This window comes from Caloenas nicobarica, chromosome 2 (assembly GCF_036013445.1).
Source record: "Caloenas nicobarica isolate bCalNic1 chromosome 2, bCalNic1.hap1, whole genome shotgun sequence".
Taxonomy (NCBI): domain Eukaryota; kingdom Metazoa; phylum Chordata; class Aves; order Columbiformes; family Columbidae; genus Caloenas; species Caloenas nicobarica.
This window is the reverse complement of record NC_088246.1, coordinates 25,490,325-25,506,539: the sequence shown is the minus strand read 5'-3', so window position 1 is coordinate 25,506,539 and position 16,215 is coordinate 25,490,325. Positions and strand designations below refer to the sequence as shown.

Sequence of the window (16,215 nt, the reverse complement as noted above, 5' to 3'; positions counted from 1 at the left end):
TCTGCTCTCAATACCCTTCCTCTCCTCTTTTAAAGGACAGGGTTTGCCATTGGACCACAAGCCTGTTGGCGGGAGGCGCAAACTGCTTCTAATGATTTATGGAAAGTCCTGAAAAATACTGCACACGGGCACAATACAGGATGCATTTACAGGGGGACTACAACCGAAGTTTGCCCATTTCTCTGTTCTTTCAGAGACAACAACTCAGCTGTAATGTTAACATTATATTAATTTTTACCATAACATTGCAGCGCAATTAAGAGTAGGGTTATTAGTGTATACCTCAGCAATCACTGAGGTTGCTGTTTTCTTAAAACAACCAAAAAAAATTTGAAGTAAAATGCTTTTTCCAGAAAAATTGCTCTGTAATAAAAATAAATGTAACTCTTTTGACTTTGGAAAATGGAATTTTCCACTTCAAAACTCAAAATGAAATAAGGTGAGACAAACTAATTCTCTCTTGCATGCTTTAACAGTATGCACTGGTCATCACTACAATATCCGAGCGTTCTGTCCAATTCTAATCTTCAACCTAACAAGATGGTTTTGCATTTTACTTGTAATAGGGAAGGACCAAAGCTCACCAAAATTCTCTTTGCTGTTTCTAAAATAACGATTCCTTTTTTTTTTAAATTTCTGCTCAGTAAAGGATTTCTCCTTTTGTTTTTAAAGGACAAGCTATGGATAGGACTTAAGTTTAGGAGACACAGCGATGTGAGTCTGCAGTGTGGCTGGAGACCGAGTGCACAACCGGCAGCTCTGACAAGACAGCGTCATCACAGGATGATCTGGATTCGTGGTATTTTTGTACCTTTGCAAAATCTCCTGGCAGAACAGAGACAGCCAAGTCAGAGTGACCTTAAGGGACTGCGCTACCAGCCGTAGCGCTGCTTTTGGAAGAGCAGCGTGCTGGAAGCTGCAGCCCACACCAACTTGTTTCCTGGCTGTCTTTGCCAGCAGAGGAGTTTCTGAGCAGGGTTTTGGAATACAGCCTTAGGACTGTCTTCCAGCAGGCCTGTAGCAGGGCAACCCTCTTGTACACTCTTTATGCACAACCAGTCCTTCTAATTTGGCATAAAGGGCTGGTATGTAGATAAGACTGCCATACGAAGCATGTGCCCTTCAATATTTCTTCAGAAAAGCAAACCTGCTCTGAATAGCTGAGGAGTTGTTAGTGGGAAGATCAACACATTTCTCTTCAAAAAGAGATGCAGACTCAGTGAAGTCACAAATGCTTCTAAGATTGCATAAAGAACCACAAAAGTAAGCCTTTCTGTTGTATCCTGGAAAATACAGCAATGTATTTGAAAATTCTTCAAAGTGCCTCCACAGAAGAACAAACACTGTGGTCACTACTGGCAATTTCTGAAGTACAAAGAGAAAAAAACCAGCCCCAGGCAGGCACATACCTAATGTACTCTCACTGGGGTCATCAGGGTCTGGAGTATTACTCAGCAGACTGTGCATGTCCCCACGTCGACGCTGTCTGTGCCTCCTCCGATACTGAAATTCAGCATATTCCTGCATAAACCAAAGGTTACAAAATACAGGGCAGCATGCAGTAATATTTTTCTGATGTAACAAGCACCACATTTTTATTAAAAATGTGTGATTTTATACATTTATTATAAAATCACCTGTTTTCAGAAAAATAAATTGCAAGTTATACCATGCAATGCTTAACATAAATAATAAAAAAAATCCAAGGTAATCCTAAATCTATAAAATAAAGAATTAGCAAAGAAAAATACTTGACATATTACTGAAATTTCAATACTTGCAATCTCCCTTTTTAAAGAATTCCAAGTACACATTTTTTTGTTTAAAAGCTTTGATGCCAAACTTTATATACACACACATCGACACACTTTTTAATAAATATATACCTAGTGATTTTAGAACATAAAAATGATCAATCTGAATTATACCGATAGATTTTGTTGGAGTCCCTGTTGCCAGCAATTGCCAGTAGAAAATAACCTTTGGAAGACTATAGAAAGCTGGCAGACAGACACCAGGACTTCTTGTACTTTTCCCAGCCCCCAGGACACTCTGGCTCAGGAACTTCTTAAACCACAGCTGACCCTCTTCTACTGAACAGTCTTTGATGGATTTTTGTTCCATGAATTACAAATCTCCTCTATTTTTGCCTAACTTGAGCTGCTAATGAGCCATACCATACCAATTTGAACTCCTGCAGCCTGTGATTTCTCATGTTGTGTGTATTTATACAAGAGAGTTTATCTAGCATTTATGGAAAAGACTCATTTTTGACTACATCAAGCTAACATCCCAAGGGTCAATTATCTTAATTCTTGGAAAGAAATGTTTTGATTTCCACACTTATCCTAATATTAAGAGACTAATTTTATGCTTGAAGGCAAATTTCCGGATATGTTTTTTGGTTAGTACAACTGACACTGAACCTGACTGTGTAGGTAAGATCTTTCATTAATTTAATTTATTCCTTTACATGAGGCAATAAAAATACACACACAGGTCCTAGCTCTTCTCTTCAGAAAAGAATACTGCTATTTACTTCCCTGAGAGCCAGCTTGGGAAATCCGTATTCCAAAGGCTTCATTTGGCCAAATGAATTGCGAAGGATAACATTACCATTAGCTCTCCTTTCTTACATTAACTCCTGATCCCAGGATATCTCAACATCTAAAGTATCTAACACTTAAATCCAGAAGTGTCATTTCTCTTACATAATGACACTATTAATTTTGATGGTATTGTGATGGTATGTTGTCTTTCCATGAAGTGTTTCAGACCAAGTTCTTATTCATAATGACATACGCAAGCCAAAAAGGATGGTCACAAAATGAACAGTGTAGGCAGACTTTTGTCTCTGTAAGAAGATCCATGAATACTGTAAGAACATAAAAATGGCTTTACTGGACCAGACAAAAGGTCCATTTAGCCCAATATTATGTCTTCAACAGTGGTTAGTAGTGGATGCTTGTTAGCCTATGGAACAGCATAAAAAAGAGGGCAAACATGAAGTAATGAAATATTCTTCCAGCTCCTGGGGAGCTCAGGGATTTCCTAAATAGAAGGTGGTACCCCAAACAACAGCAAATCAAATCTTGATATGGAACAATATAACTGAATTGTTTTAAAAATATGCAATTATATCACTTTGAATCAGACATGGAATAATGATAAATGATCACTGAACACTAAGATTTATTAATCAGATCTTGTATCTCATCTGTTTGTAATAGAATCATAGATTTTACCGATAGCCATTTAACTTTTTAGTCACTTTCTAGCGGTTAGAAAGATATCTTGATTACTACTGAGAAAATTCTGTTTCTGATTACTTGGAACAATTTTATACACGTGAACAAAAGGAGTTTTAATTTTATTAGGTAGGAACATCATAGTTTCACAGAATGATTTACAATAAGCAGCATTCTTTGCTAAAACCAGTAAGATTTTGTTTTCCGTAACGAACTGGTATACACAGAAATTGTACTACATGGCAGTAAAACTACAGCTCTATGTAAAAAAATTTGTAGTGAAATTCATGAAAATAAACAAAGATGACCATTATTAATTCTACAAAATTCCTTTAGCATAGGTGGTTGCAAGTATCCTTGAGATCTACACAACAAAGGAACCGACTCGCATGGTACAGTGCCACATTTAGGCAAATCAAAGAACTCATAAGCAATCACCTAAGCATGACTGCAAAGGCACCTACTGCTGAACAGCTTATCAACATATTTCCTGTCAGCTTTTTCTCGTAACCAGTTCCACTGACGATATAGCAACACCGCAAAGAGCTTGATATTATCCAATGTGGAATTATTTCCAAAGAAAGGACAAGAGGAACTAGACAGGAGAAGCAAGCTGATCTTTTGTAGAGAAGCAAGCTATTTTCTCACCAGCATGATGCTCACCAACCACAATAGCAAAGGAAATATATAGAAAAAGTATATGGAGTTTTCCAGGGTGCTTTAAAATGATTAGCTAGAAAGAAAGTAGCACCAAGGAAATGTTGAAATGAAGTTTCCTAACTGAATGCTTTAATGTTCTCAAAACATTAAATAAAAATTAAGATGATAAAGGAAAGCTTTATAGGAAGCTTCACATGTTTTAGTGTAGTCTTGAAAATTATTTACTCTTTCCCATAAATTGATAGTGGAATATCCACATTTAAAATAATAATTTTCATTCTTGGTTAAGTAGCAGAAGTTCATCTCATTTGGGTATGCAATTTCCATCCTGCTTCAATACATTAAAATAAAAAGAAATGTTTCAAATGGTTAATAACATTTAGGTGTGTGCCTGTATGTTTTTGTTGGATTGTTACAGAAGGATGGAAATTTCTTAGGCTTTTTGTCAAATTCTGCTGAACTGAGGTTGTACTCAAAAGTAATCTACACAATTTCATATATTTATTACTTGAAGGCTCCCCAGCACATAGATACCAGTTTATATACAATATTAAAACTGGTTATGTACTTGGAAAATGATGACTACAACATGGCTTGTCTAATGCCACTTAAATAACTATAGTCATGTTAGAGGCATTGTTTGGAGTCATTGCACAATTAGCTATGCATATATTTCCTTCTGTTGTGAAATAAATAAAATGGTAAGCTTAAACCAACTTGAAATGCTTTGAATTAAAATAAGGAAGCTCTTCATGCAGGTTGCAACCATACCTGTATTGCTAGTATATGCAGAACTATGTTTAAAAAAAAGAAAAACAAATACTTTACCTCAGGGGATGCAAATCCTAAATATTCCCAATCCCATGTTCCACCAGCAAAGCTATAAAATGAAGAGATGTACCATAAAGTTTAGAAGGAGAACAAAGGATGAACAACTTCCAGAGCTTCAAAACCCATCAACATCTAAAACCTAGTGCAATTGTAGCTCTCGAAACTTAACAAGTAGTCTGCTTTAATTCTTACCTGAAAATTCATTTAGAAAACCATACAATTAAATTGTTGACTATTGAAGAACTGCTTGATGTTTTTAGCAAATACTTCTAGATTTTTGGAGTGTACCAGGTATTTAGTGATGCTCTTGAAGGAAAAAAGTGAAATGGAAGCCTCGACATCTAACCATTAGTGTATTGCAAATGGGGAGGCAATTTGCACTCAACATACAGAGCAGTGATCCTTGAACACATTTTTCCTCAGTGAAAAGCTGTAATTCCACAAGGATCAAATGTCCAAGAAAACGTCACTACGTGGTGGTTTACAACCACCAGGCTTTTCAGCTCTACTTTACCTCAATGGCAAAGAGTGACAGTGGATTCACCCACTTTGGCAGCTATCAAATGAACTTTTTGGACTTGTGTGGTGTTGTGTTGGGGTTACCTGCGCCTGGGTGCTTCTGGCGAGTCTGCAGGAGCAACGCCCCGAGCCACGGAGGCCAGGAACTCTTGCCGCTTCTGCTGCACAAGGCAAGCTGCACGGATGATTTTATGGCGAGGAGTCCGAAGGTAAGGCCTGTTCACTTTCTGTGCAAGGTCTTCAGTGACCATTTCTAGGTCTGTCTGCAATAGTTAATAAATACAGAATAAAATAATTTCACAGCGAAATGAAAATTGGGCAGAGTTTTACACCATAAATAGTGAGCAGAATGATATCCATTTTCCTGGAAATACCATTTGAAATACCAAAATACCCCAAAATGTCTGTCCATCTAGCCTACCCTGTTACTGAGCTAAATGCTGTCCCCCAGCTTGGCGCAGGGCTCCCCTGCACTCACAGGGACAGAACAGCTTCAGGGGCCCTAAAGGAAAGGAGGCGGCAGCCCCTGCCCCTGATGCCACTGCCACCCCAGGTACTCCCCCAATTTTGCCCCCACGCACTTGTCAGACACATTAGTAGGGAAAGAGGAGCTAAAGAAGGACATGAAGACTGAAGCTAAAATGTTATCTTCAGAGAAGCAGGTTAACAGTAAATATTTTTTTTCCTTTCACCTGTCCTTATCCCTTCCCTTCTGCAGCAAAGTGTTGGTTTTCATTCATTCTAAAATCGAACTAAAAGCTACTGTGTCACAGAGAAGTAAAAATGCATTGATTTTCTAAACTTGGTTACTAATACAAAGCAGGTTTATCAGTTTTACACTAAGAAAACGGCAAAAAGGCGCTGATAACTAATATTACCAGAAAGTAACATTAGAAAAGTAAAATATATGAATGTCTTACCTGCATAAGTTCAAATATTTCTTTCTTTGTGCTTTTAGGCTCCAAAAAGAATCCGTAGGGATAAGAACACTTAAGAATGCGGCGAGTTTTTAGAAGCTCTTGTACTGCATCTTCAATGAATGTGGTATCAGGACAGCCTCCCTCAGCTGTAGGATGAAACAAACATTGTGAAAATACTTTCCTGCTGATGTCAGCATTTATTTTAGCATAAGTTTTCTTCTAAAATGTAATTTATGTGCATGTTAGTTAAATATTTTGCAAGTAAATAGCAGCAGGTTCTCAATGACTACACAGTGTTCTTACTAAAAGAAGTAAGCACCAAATATTAGCTTCTCCCTTACTAATCCTGCTTTCTCCTCGAGTCTTTGGAATAGATAAGATTTACTGTACATTTAGCTTTCATCTATTGCGTATGAATTCTAGTACTGGAGGGATCGCATCACACAGCAGACTGATGTGAGCTCTATCCAAAGAAAAAAAAGGGTGTAGTCATAACAGAGTCGATTTGATTTCAGATCAAATTCATAGACCACAGCAAATACCTACTTCCACTGAGAGCTCTGCTCAACTGCTCCATCTTTTCTTTGGCTGTTTTTAGAAGGCGCTGTTCTAACTAGAAAAAGAAAATAAATAAAAGACAATAAGATAATTTTTGGGGATTAATAAAATAGAAAGAAAAATCAGTAAAAACAGCTTGACCCACACCTGGTAGCTAAGTTCATGGTTCTTAAATCTTGTGTAATAGTGCATAAACCTATCAAGCTCTTGAAATCTTCTATGCTTCTTTTCAGCCTGGAAAATAATGGGGAAACAAAAAAACCATGATAAATCTTATGAGTTAATTTAGCAATCAGCATTAAATACAATTACATAACCAACTGCTTCTATTCCCACTATGTGTATTGTACACAATGCTGATGAGTGCCAGGTGAGTAAAGAGACAAATGTAGCTTTTGAAATTCACGAGTCTTCAAATACCGCAACAAAAGGGTTGATACACTGCGTGTGCATGTTATTTAAGCAGACTTTCCAAATGCCAAAATTAAGGCATGTCTTCTATAGTGCACAGCAGCTAATTACAGTGCCAGCACGCCCATTTCTACAAAAGGAAACCACGGCACAGAGAAGTAAAATGACTTTAGTGAAGTCAATCGGTGGTTGTTACCAAAGCCAAAAGCAGAACCAAATGTTATGTTTCTATCCACAAATAAGCAGTGTTTTCTTTCTGCCTCTTTGGTATATTTAAGGTGGTATTTTTCCATTTAAAACTCGCGTTTGGAAGCATTTTGCTTAAACGTATTCTAAATAGAAAATTGCAGCCTTAGCACTATTTTTGAAACACACACATTCGTTACCTCTACTGTCATCTCCTTGGACTGCTCCTCTACATGTTGAATAACCTCATAGCGAGTGCATCTGTAATAACCTCCAGTGGAAGAGCTGTGCTTCTTCCATTCTTCTAAGCATATCCAGCAAAAGTCATATTTGCACTTCAGAAGAAAAAGGAATAGGGGAGAAAAAAAAAAGTTGATACATTGTAGACTTGCAGTTATGCATCACTATTCCTCCATTAACAGCCAAGTTAACATCATTTTGAGTGTGTTTATGGTCAAAACAATTTCTGAGGAACCTCCTTCCTATTTATTTTACCTACTACAGAAGATCTGGGTTATCAAATCATGTCAGGCATAATTTTTTTTCTCTGGATCACAAGACTGTGTTGGATCTACAAGTTAAGTTTTAAGTGGATGAAAATAAATCAAATGATAAATATAGCTGATCAGGCCTGGTTTTTTGGTTTTGTTTTAAAAAAAGTCTCATTTTTTTTAAGCGACACAGCAACTGTCCATGAGAAAAGGTGATTTTTTTTTCCTAAAAACATGATTACTGGTATTTTTGTCACGTGGTGTTCCTGATGCAAAATATTAATAACGATTACTAAAGCAAGAGACAAAAAACAGGAGAGAAAAAAACCTGATCATAAACTTTGAATATTGATTACTTCAAGGTGGGCATTGTCTGCATCAACTCAGCAGGGAGCTTTCAAAGCAGGTAACACCTTACAAGGAGATCTGACTTATCCAGGATTCTCTGCACCAGAGAAGATAAAACTGTGTTAAATATTTTCAACTCAGCACTGAGTTCTCAGCTAGTTTATTTCAAAACAGTTGGAAGCTATTTATGGATGGTCAGGCAAGACTTTGACTTGGTGAATTCTGTTTATTTTATATGTTTTACAGATGAGGAAAGAAAAAATCTTGAAAAAATGAAGCAAAAATTTACATTAATAAATATGAAGCTGTTATTATTGGAATTTGGTAAATTAAGTTGCATTTCTTCTCTCTTTGATAAGATTAACCTTTCCAGGAATACCTAGTCCACACCAAATGAGTTTAGCAGTAGTTTTATACAATCAATTAGATATATTACAGGAAGAAATGAAATCTAATTCTTGCATTGTAGTTTTGCTAACTTTGTCTCACCAGTGGTACTGATTTTCTTCTAAAAAGCAATGCACAGTGGAGTATTTCTTCCTGTTATTGTGCTGCACCTCCTTTGTTCTTAAACAGTTTTTTGAAGCTGCTTACTTATACAAAATGGTAAGATGAGTGCTGAGAATGAAGTAGGAGAATAATTGTGTATAAGAGTTAAGTGTGTATCACTGCATCATTTGCCTGTAATTCAAACCCACTCATATTCATTATAAGAAAAAAATAATTACAACATATTAAACAAAAGGTATGAAACAAGTTGTTTCACAAACAACAGAACTAATAATGCTTGACTTCCTATTAATTTATGCATATATGCTCCTACTGCAATTATAATCTCTCACCTCTCTCACATTATCTCCTTCCATGACCACTCCACCATATGTATCTTCTAATCTCTCACATCTCCAAAAGCCTCCTCAAAAACCCCAAGATTCATTCAGTGTTCCCAGACACTCCTCCAATACCTCAGTCTTATTAAACATTCCAAACCACGTAGAAACATAGAATAGTTTGGGTTGGAAGGGACCTTTAAAGGTCATCTAGTCCAATCCCTCCTGCAATGAGCAGGGGCATCTTCAACTAGATCAGACCATCTGTTTCTACACATCTCCCAAAGCCCTGAGCTCTGTTTATGTGTCTTTATGACCACCCAGCCATGCAGCAGCACTGCCCAGGCTTCACAAACCACATCTGCTGCCTGGCTACCGCCTGAGCCAAGCAGAAGAGGTAACTGCTGAGTAGGTATTTCAGCCTCTCTCCTGGTGTCAGTACAAATTAAGTCTCTGCACCACAGAGCTACCAAGTTTCATGAAACTTGCAGTAATTGAATATCTGTGAACCCCCTACTGTTCCTTCACGTCTGGTTCAAAGCATCCAGAAGGTAAAAAAAACCCATACTACAGGTGGGAGAGTGAGAGAGCGGGACTGCCTAAGCCTTGTGTCCTTAGAAACTGGGCTCATAAACCAGTACGATGCCTGCCTAAATACAGAAATGTGATTTTAGGAGTAACGACTGTCCTCTTCTACAGCAAGGCACGTGCTCGCTGCTAAGAGGCAGCCGTAGCTCATCACATCGTGGACTTCAGCAAAGGCAGCAAAGGCAGAAGCTCTGTCACAGACCCTTTGGTGGAGGAGGAGACAAGTGAGATGTTGACTCTGCCTTGTGTGTGAGCCCTGCACTGGGCCTGAGGACACCCTTCCCAGCCTTCCTCACTGGGCTGAGGGGAGACAGCTTCTGTTGGCAGGGATTTCTCCACCAGAAAAGGAATCTGGCCCTTTTAAGGACACTTTAAGCTGTTTATAAGGTACAGCATCAAAGAAGAAAGGAGAACTGTGGTTGTCAGCCAGTGCCTTTCAAGGGTACTGTGTGAAATTATGTATATTTAACAGTGTTTAATGGCCAAAGTCATCTCCAGCCTGAATCCATACTTTTGTTCGATTGAGATGATCTCAGTGGCAAATGCTGCAACAAACACACCTTTTACAGTTTTTAGTGCTATGGAATTTAGGAGCTCTTTTAAAAAATCATTTAAGAAAAAAACCCAAAAACCCCAAACCAGTAAATTTGGCATAAACAAAGCGGAGGAGAATCTGTTCTCTGCTTCCACAGACAGAAACAACACCAAAAAAAGACTCAACCTTCAATTCATATCACAGAAAGAGAATATGTGATGGTAACATAAAGAAAATGGGATCTGCATAGTAATGGAGAGAGATTAACGCATTTCCAGAAAAACAGATAATTACTTTCTGAATCTCTTAGCTTTTTATTGGAGGCCAACTATGTCAAGTCTGTGCTACTTCCTTATTTTTAAAGGTGCTCCTCAAAGAGGTATTATCTGTAGTTATATAAGATATTTCTGACATAAACGGTATTCTAAATATGGTGCTTTTAATTAATTTGAGAGAAAAAGCATTCTCAAATGATACTGAACTCACAGCAAAAAGTATTATTTCTATTTCCATAGCATAGTGCAAACTCATGACTAATTTTTTGGCTGCTGTCACCAATAAGTTTCTTTTGGAATTATTCTTTGCTGTCTTTTCATTCCTACTGATTAATTCCTGTTTACAGCCTTCCATTTGAACTTCTCTGTTTTGTTGCTATGTTAGAGAAATAATGCAAAAGAAAAATGCAGTAAAGCAAAACCTTCATTAGAGCTTACCACTCCTTAAATGTTTCATCTTCTGCCTACTAAAAATGCTCTTTCTCTTCTACATTATTAAGGATGATTAAACTATCAATTATTTCTGTTTTCTTAAGTTTCATACTGTATTGCCAGTAATTCTTAGGTGTTTATGAAATTTTAATCATTATAGTGTTCACCTGCCAGCCAAACAGATTTCACTAAATACGAAACATTTTCTAAATACATGTAACCCACCATCTGTCATTATCTAATTCTTGCAACAGGTTCCATTAGATCTCAGGTATGACATTCAGAGGTTTTGGAAGTCTGTGCTCCTAACACGTACATGTGACATACACAACCTGAATGATGGTTTCACAACAAATTATATGAAGGGTCCTTCTCACCTTTGCACATTGCATGTGGTTGCAGCCCTCGTTCTTCTGAATTGGAGATTTGCAGTTGGCGCATGGTTTGGAGTTTGTTAGTAACCACAGGCAGTTGGCAGCATCTTCATACGCCTCACTCACTCCCACAACTTTTTGAGGGTGACAGGAGGATGCGGAGCATGCAAAAACAGAGAAGTTGAAATTGTACCTGTGTAATCTTTTGTGAAAATCATATTAGGAAAGATATATGTTTACTTATTTCTTGACAGAGTACAATAATTCTTCATGATATGTATTACTCACATATAAATATATAATATCATCACACATTATTTACGTATATTTCTACACATATATTTCTATACAAATTTTTATATAGATGACATTTATAATATATGATAAAATACACAGATGAGAAAAATCGGTATAGTTTGACAAAGTATGGTCTATTTTGCCTCTTTGTATATTTTTCTATGGTTTCCAGGATATTTGTAACATAATATGGGAAGCTCTGAACTGTAGTAACCAAGTTAAGTTAGTATTTATTCATATTACCATTTATCTTTATTTGTTTCTGTTGACCGAGGAAATGTCTGTCCTGCCTAAACCCAACCTTTATTAGTTGTTTCAGTAAAAGTTATTTAACATTCAGGAATAAATCAATAAATTACTGTAAGAAATCTATAAAAGGAAGGGTTTTATAGGTTCTGACTGAACCGCATGTGGATTTATGGAGAGGAATGATTTAAGGAGGACAGTCTGCCATAAGTGCTGCCAAACATGCAGTTGAAGTATGAAGCCTCTCATTCAGGGATTTAATTTTCCTCCTCTCTTTTACCCTGTTTTCCAAGCAATGTAGAGTTTTTATTCAATGGAACTAAAAAACCCCTCTAAAAACAAAACACCTTTTTTTTTTTTTTTTCCCTTTTTTAAAAAAAAAAAAAACAAAACCAAACAACCCTGCCCCCGGCATGACTCTTACGTTCTTCTGGTTTCATTTCAGATATTTTCTGTAGCCAGTCCTTCCAGGTTTGACAGTCACAAGGTTCATGCGCTTCACCAAGACATTCCCTGAAAATTAAGATGTATACACAATAACTCATCATTTAGATATTTAAAGTTAAAATTGGGTCACGCTAAAAAACATGGACATTGAGCAAGACATGCTCAAACTTTAAGTCAGGAAGATAAAAAGCCATGTAATTAACATTAATTTAAAATACTCTCCAAGTAGTTGCTCAAAAGCATCATTAAGATTCATAAAGAATCTAAATGAGATAGGAAAGGAAAAGGGCTTTTCAAAATTACAATCTGAAATAAATCAGATGGTTTGTAGTTTGTTTGGTACTATTCTAGTGTCACAAAAAGTGCTAGTATAGTTTATGTGATAAACGTAAACCAGAATCATGAGATTATGCAAAACGAGGTAGATTGCTATAGCTGAAATGCATTTTACGTAGAATTACTTGCATCTATTCAGTTGTAATAATTAATCTTTAGGTAAATTCAAGCTTTCAATCTAGAACAAGATCCAAGCCCTTCAACACCAGAATTAAGTATTTATGGATGTTCACTCTCTCCACCAGAGTTTCTTCAATGGGGTCTTTAATTTAGTTACATGGCCATAGTGGAGAATTGAGTCCCTCGAGCTGCTCTTGAAGCGACTGCTAACTTTAAGGATGGCAATCACTACTATGCAGTGGCAGATACGTGGCTTCCAAATGGTGCTTGGGTGTAGACATGTCAATACGGACTCCAGACTTGCAATGACTCCTTTTTTTACTGGAATGGCAGCAAATAGCCCCAGACATCTGTCACATCGAACAAAACAATTCAGAGGAAGTGTATTTCAGATGGGCAACAGCTGCATCAGAGCACATGCAAGTTTTCTGCAGATGCAATGGTGAGCTGCTCTCTGCAGGGCAGATGCAGAAGCTACATCAATACTCTTCTGATTGCTCTTGTCCACATCTTCAGCAGGAATGCAGGAACAAAGAAAAGGCTGCGGCACCAGTTTTCCGCTTTTTTCCTCACTAGCTACTCTGCTATCAAACAAGCTTAAAATCACTACACAAGGATCTCTGGTTTGGAGATACTTAAGATCTGCAGCTGGGAAAGATTTTGCTGGAATGAATAACTAGTCTGTAATAAGGCAATCTCAGCCCTGGTTGAAAATTGAGACCTTTCACTTCTGTGGGACAGCAGTGCCCACTCAAATCATTGACTGCACAGAGCCAAGAGCTCTCACACAGTATTTGTTCTCAGAAAGGACTGAAATTAGCAAAAGTTAACTTAAACAAACGCAGTTTTAAGTTAAAAGCTGATTAGTCAATCTGTTACTGGTGGGGAAAGGTTGTGTCTTTGATGCTTTCAAATTTGTAAACTTCTGGATTTTAAAAGTGCAATCATATATATGTCATGTATCTGTATCTATATCTATATTATAGTCACAACAGTGTTAAAGAACAACTTCTCATGGAAGTTCTTTCCTCAGCCCACTCCAGAACAAGGGGTTTTATACTGGGATGCCATCTTACTAGAGTAGGAGTGTTGAGCCTATCGCTCATAAACCTTTCTATGAAATGAAGTTGTATTTTGGATAGACTCCCTGACAGCACTGAACGAAGGGAACTAATGTCAAAGGGCTGTGACAATTAAGAGCGTTAGCCTCCCCACACTGCCTTCCTCAACACTCAGCAGGATGATTTATTTGAAGGTGCGGTACATACTCAATAAAATTGCAGCAAGTTTCAACAAGTTAAAACTCATGCAAGGGCTAAAAGCATTGTCCAAGAAGAACGCAGTTCAGGATTTTTTTTTCCCTTCATGATAACATTTGCATCATATATTGAACTTTGAATCAAAACAGCAAAGCACCGTTGCAACTTACAACTGGCTTCCCAAGTGCACCGGTAGAGATGTCTCTCCTACAGGAGACTCTGCTCCTCGTCTCCATCTAGGATGAAAGGAGCGAGGAGGGATGGTGCAAAACTCAGTGTGTACCAGTTTTGCAGAAGTGTCTGCTTGCCTCAATTCCCTGTGCTTCTGAGACAGCATGAAGGGGTTCTAATAGGTTGAGTGTGTCTTATAATACACAGATGTAGGATTTGTGCAGAGTTTTCATTTGTACTACATTTAAATATCTCAGAATGCTTTTTCTGAAAGGGAATAGAACTTTGTGTTTGTAACAACAGATTACATTTTGTGGAAGGCGCTGTTAGTGGTGGGTAACGAGAAATGAGTACATTCTAAGGAACTCTGTACTTAACAGGAACACTCCCACATAAAATAAAAAAAAGGAAATTGCTCAATAGAGAATTTTCTTGCTTTCATGAGCAGGAAGGCTATAGATCCAATAAAATCAAGTGATTATCTAGGGGCTGATCAGGGTTTTCTAGTACATAAAATTCCAAAGAATCTCTTACTAAATGCAGGATCAATTGCTGTTGCGATGTCTAACCTGTGGATTACCTGGGCAAAACTTGCAGAACTGCCAGATGTGTTGATTGATTTTTAAGATATAAAGAAAACTCCCTTTAAGCATACAGTCATGATGAAAACCCTTTGAACTGAGAATACACTTTATTTTTCTCCAGAGGAACCCATTCTTGCACAGGGTTTTGGTACTGTAAGACTAACATGGCTGTCCCCAGCAAATGGTTCTGATTCATAGCATTGCAGGATGCTTTGGTTGCTAGCAGAACTTTCTTGCCATTGCTGAAACTCTTCACTCAGTTTTGTAGGGATGAAAAAAGGTCTTGGAAAGGCCTTCTGGGACATTTTGCTGTTAAAATGAGGTATTTTTCAAGACCTTAACTGTATTTGCTTGTGCAATATCTCAAAGCATTAACATAAAAAGAACATTCAGAAATATTACCAGGCACCATAAAAAAGACATTTCTTACAAAAATTAGGCACTGAGAGGACATTTTCACTCTCAGAGGACATTCTGAGGAGCTCGTACATTCAGCCCATGCAAAGGAGGCAGAAGCTGCCAATGTCTGAAGGACCATGTCAATATTACACTTGAAGTGGTCTCAAGCTCTGTCTCTTCAGGGTAACAGAAAAATTTATTCTCTGTCTGTAATCAGAAGCAAGGATGAAAGGATTCCACATTCTTGTGGAATAGTACCGAGGTTTGTTATATGTTCACTGGTAAAAAACATTTTCTGTTTTGTTTCAACAGGATTTGTCGTTTTCCAAGTTCTCCACCCATTGTGAACAGCCTCTTCCCAAGAAGTTCTCTTTTCTGGCTTTTGCGGTTGTTTCATTATGTCTGCTTTCCTCTCGCTCCTGCTTCCTTTCCATTCATATGTGGAAAGAAGTAAAATCAGAAGCTTCTTTCATTAAGAGTCTTACGATACTATGATCATGCAGATTATTCAGGATCTCTTCTTCTTGCTTCATGTTTCAATTGAAAAATGGAAAGAAGGATTACTCAGCTTGTCTGGATGTCTGTACTTTGGTTGAGCCTTTTTGATTTTCCAGCAGCGAAAAGGACGTCCCACTACAATAGTCATAAATTGACAGTCTGATAATCTCAAAAAACTAGGAGAGGGGGTTTGCTCTGTACTTCAGAAAAATATCCCACTATTTTTTGGTTTTGGTGGATATATTTTATTGTCCTTTCTTGGAAGTGCTGAAGACAGGCAATCTGAGGGATGTTTTTTAAATGACTTATGGCTTTTTACTCCTTCTCAACCTCGTATTCATCTTAAAACTCATCAGAACAAAACATAAAGTGCTGATCCTAAAGTGAAACAATGATTGGAGAGATCTGGCAAACAGAACAGCTATGTATGAAGCAAAAGGTCATTCACAGTCCTGTTTAAACTCAAGCTTCCTTGATGCGATTCTACCAAAATTCAGCAAGAGCTAAAAATTGCTGACTTTCTGTGCTACTCTTCAAAATGTGCCATGTTTCAATTATACTACCGCTATCCAGAGCAGACACAAAAATCCCTTCACCAATATCCCACTTCTCTGTCCCCTCAGAACAGATCACAGCACTCCATGCCGCTGTT

The 16,215-nt window shown here is 37.5% G+C and overlaps 1 protein-coding gene across 7 annotated transcripts in view; it reads right to left on the bottom strand.

Moving 5' to 3' along the window:
* The window catches only part of ANKIB1 (ankyrin repeat and IBR domain containing 1), a 94,510-nt gene that overhangs the window by 3,857 nt on the left and 74,438 nt on the right, over nucleotides 1-16,215 (bottom strand). For 6 of the 7 annotated variants that reach the window (XM_065627316.1, XM_065627321.1, XM_065627319.1 and 3 more), the window contains exons 10-18: nucleotides 12,174-12,262; nucleotides 11,210-11,340; nucleotides 7,534-7,668; nucleotides 6,884-6,970; nucleotides 6,725-6,791; nucleotides 6,179-6,324; nucleotides 5,343-5,521; nucleotides 4,737-4,788; nucleotides 1,410-1,521 (exon numbers count right to left, since the gene is read on the bottom strand). In XM_065627316.1, coding sequence (XP_065483388.1) covers nucleotides 1,410-1,521; nucleotides 4,737-4,788; nucleotides 5,343-5,521; nucleotides 6,179-6,324; nucleotides 6,725-6,791; nucleotides 6,884-6,970; nucleotides 7,534-7,668; nucleotides 11,210-11,340; nucleotides 12,174-12,262 — 998 coding nt within the window. The remainder of the gene's footprint in view (nucleotides 1-1,409; nucleotides 1,522-4,736; nucleotides 4,789-5,342; nucleotides 5,522-6,178; nucleotides 6,325-6,724; nucleotides 6,792-6,883; nucleotides 6,971-7,533; nucleotides 7,669-11,209; nucleotides 11,341-12,173; nucleotides 12,263-16,215) is intronic. The other variant, XM_065627320.1, reaches the window with a different exon arrangement.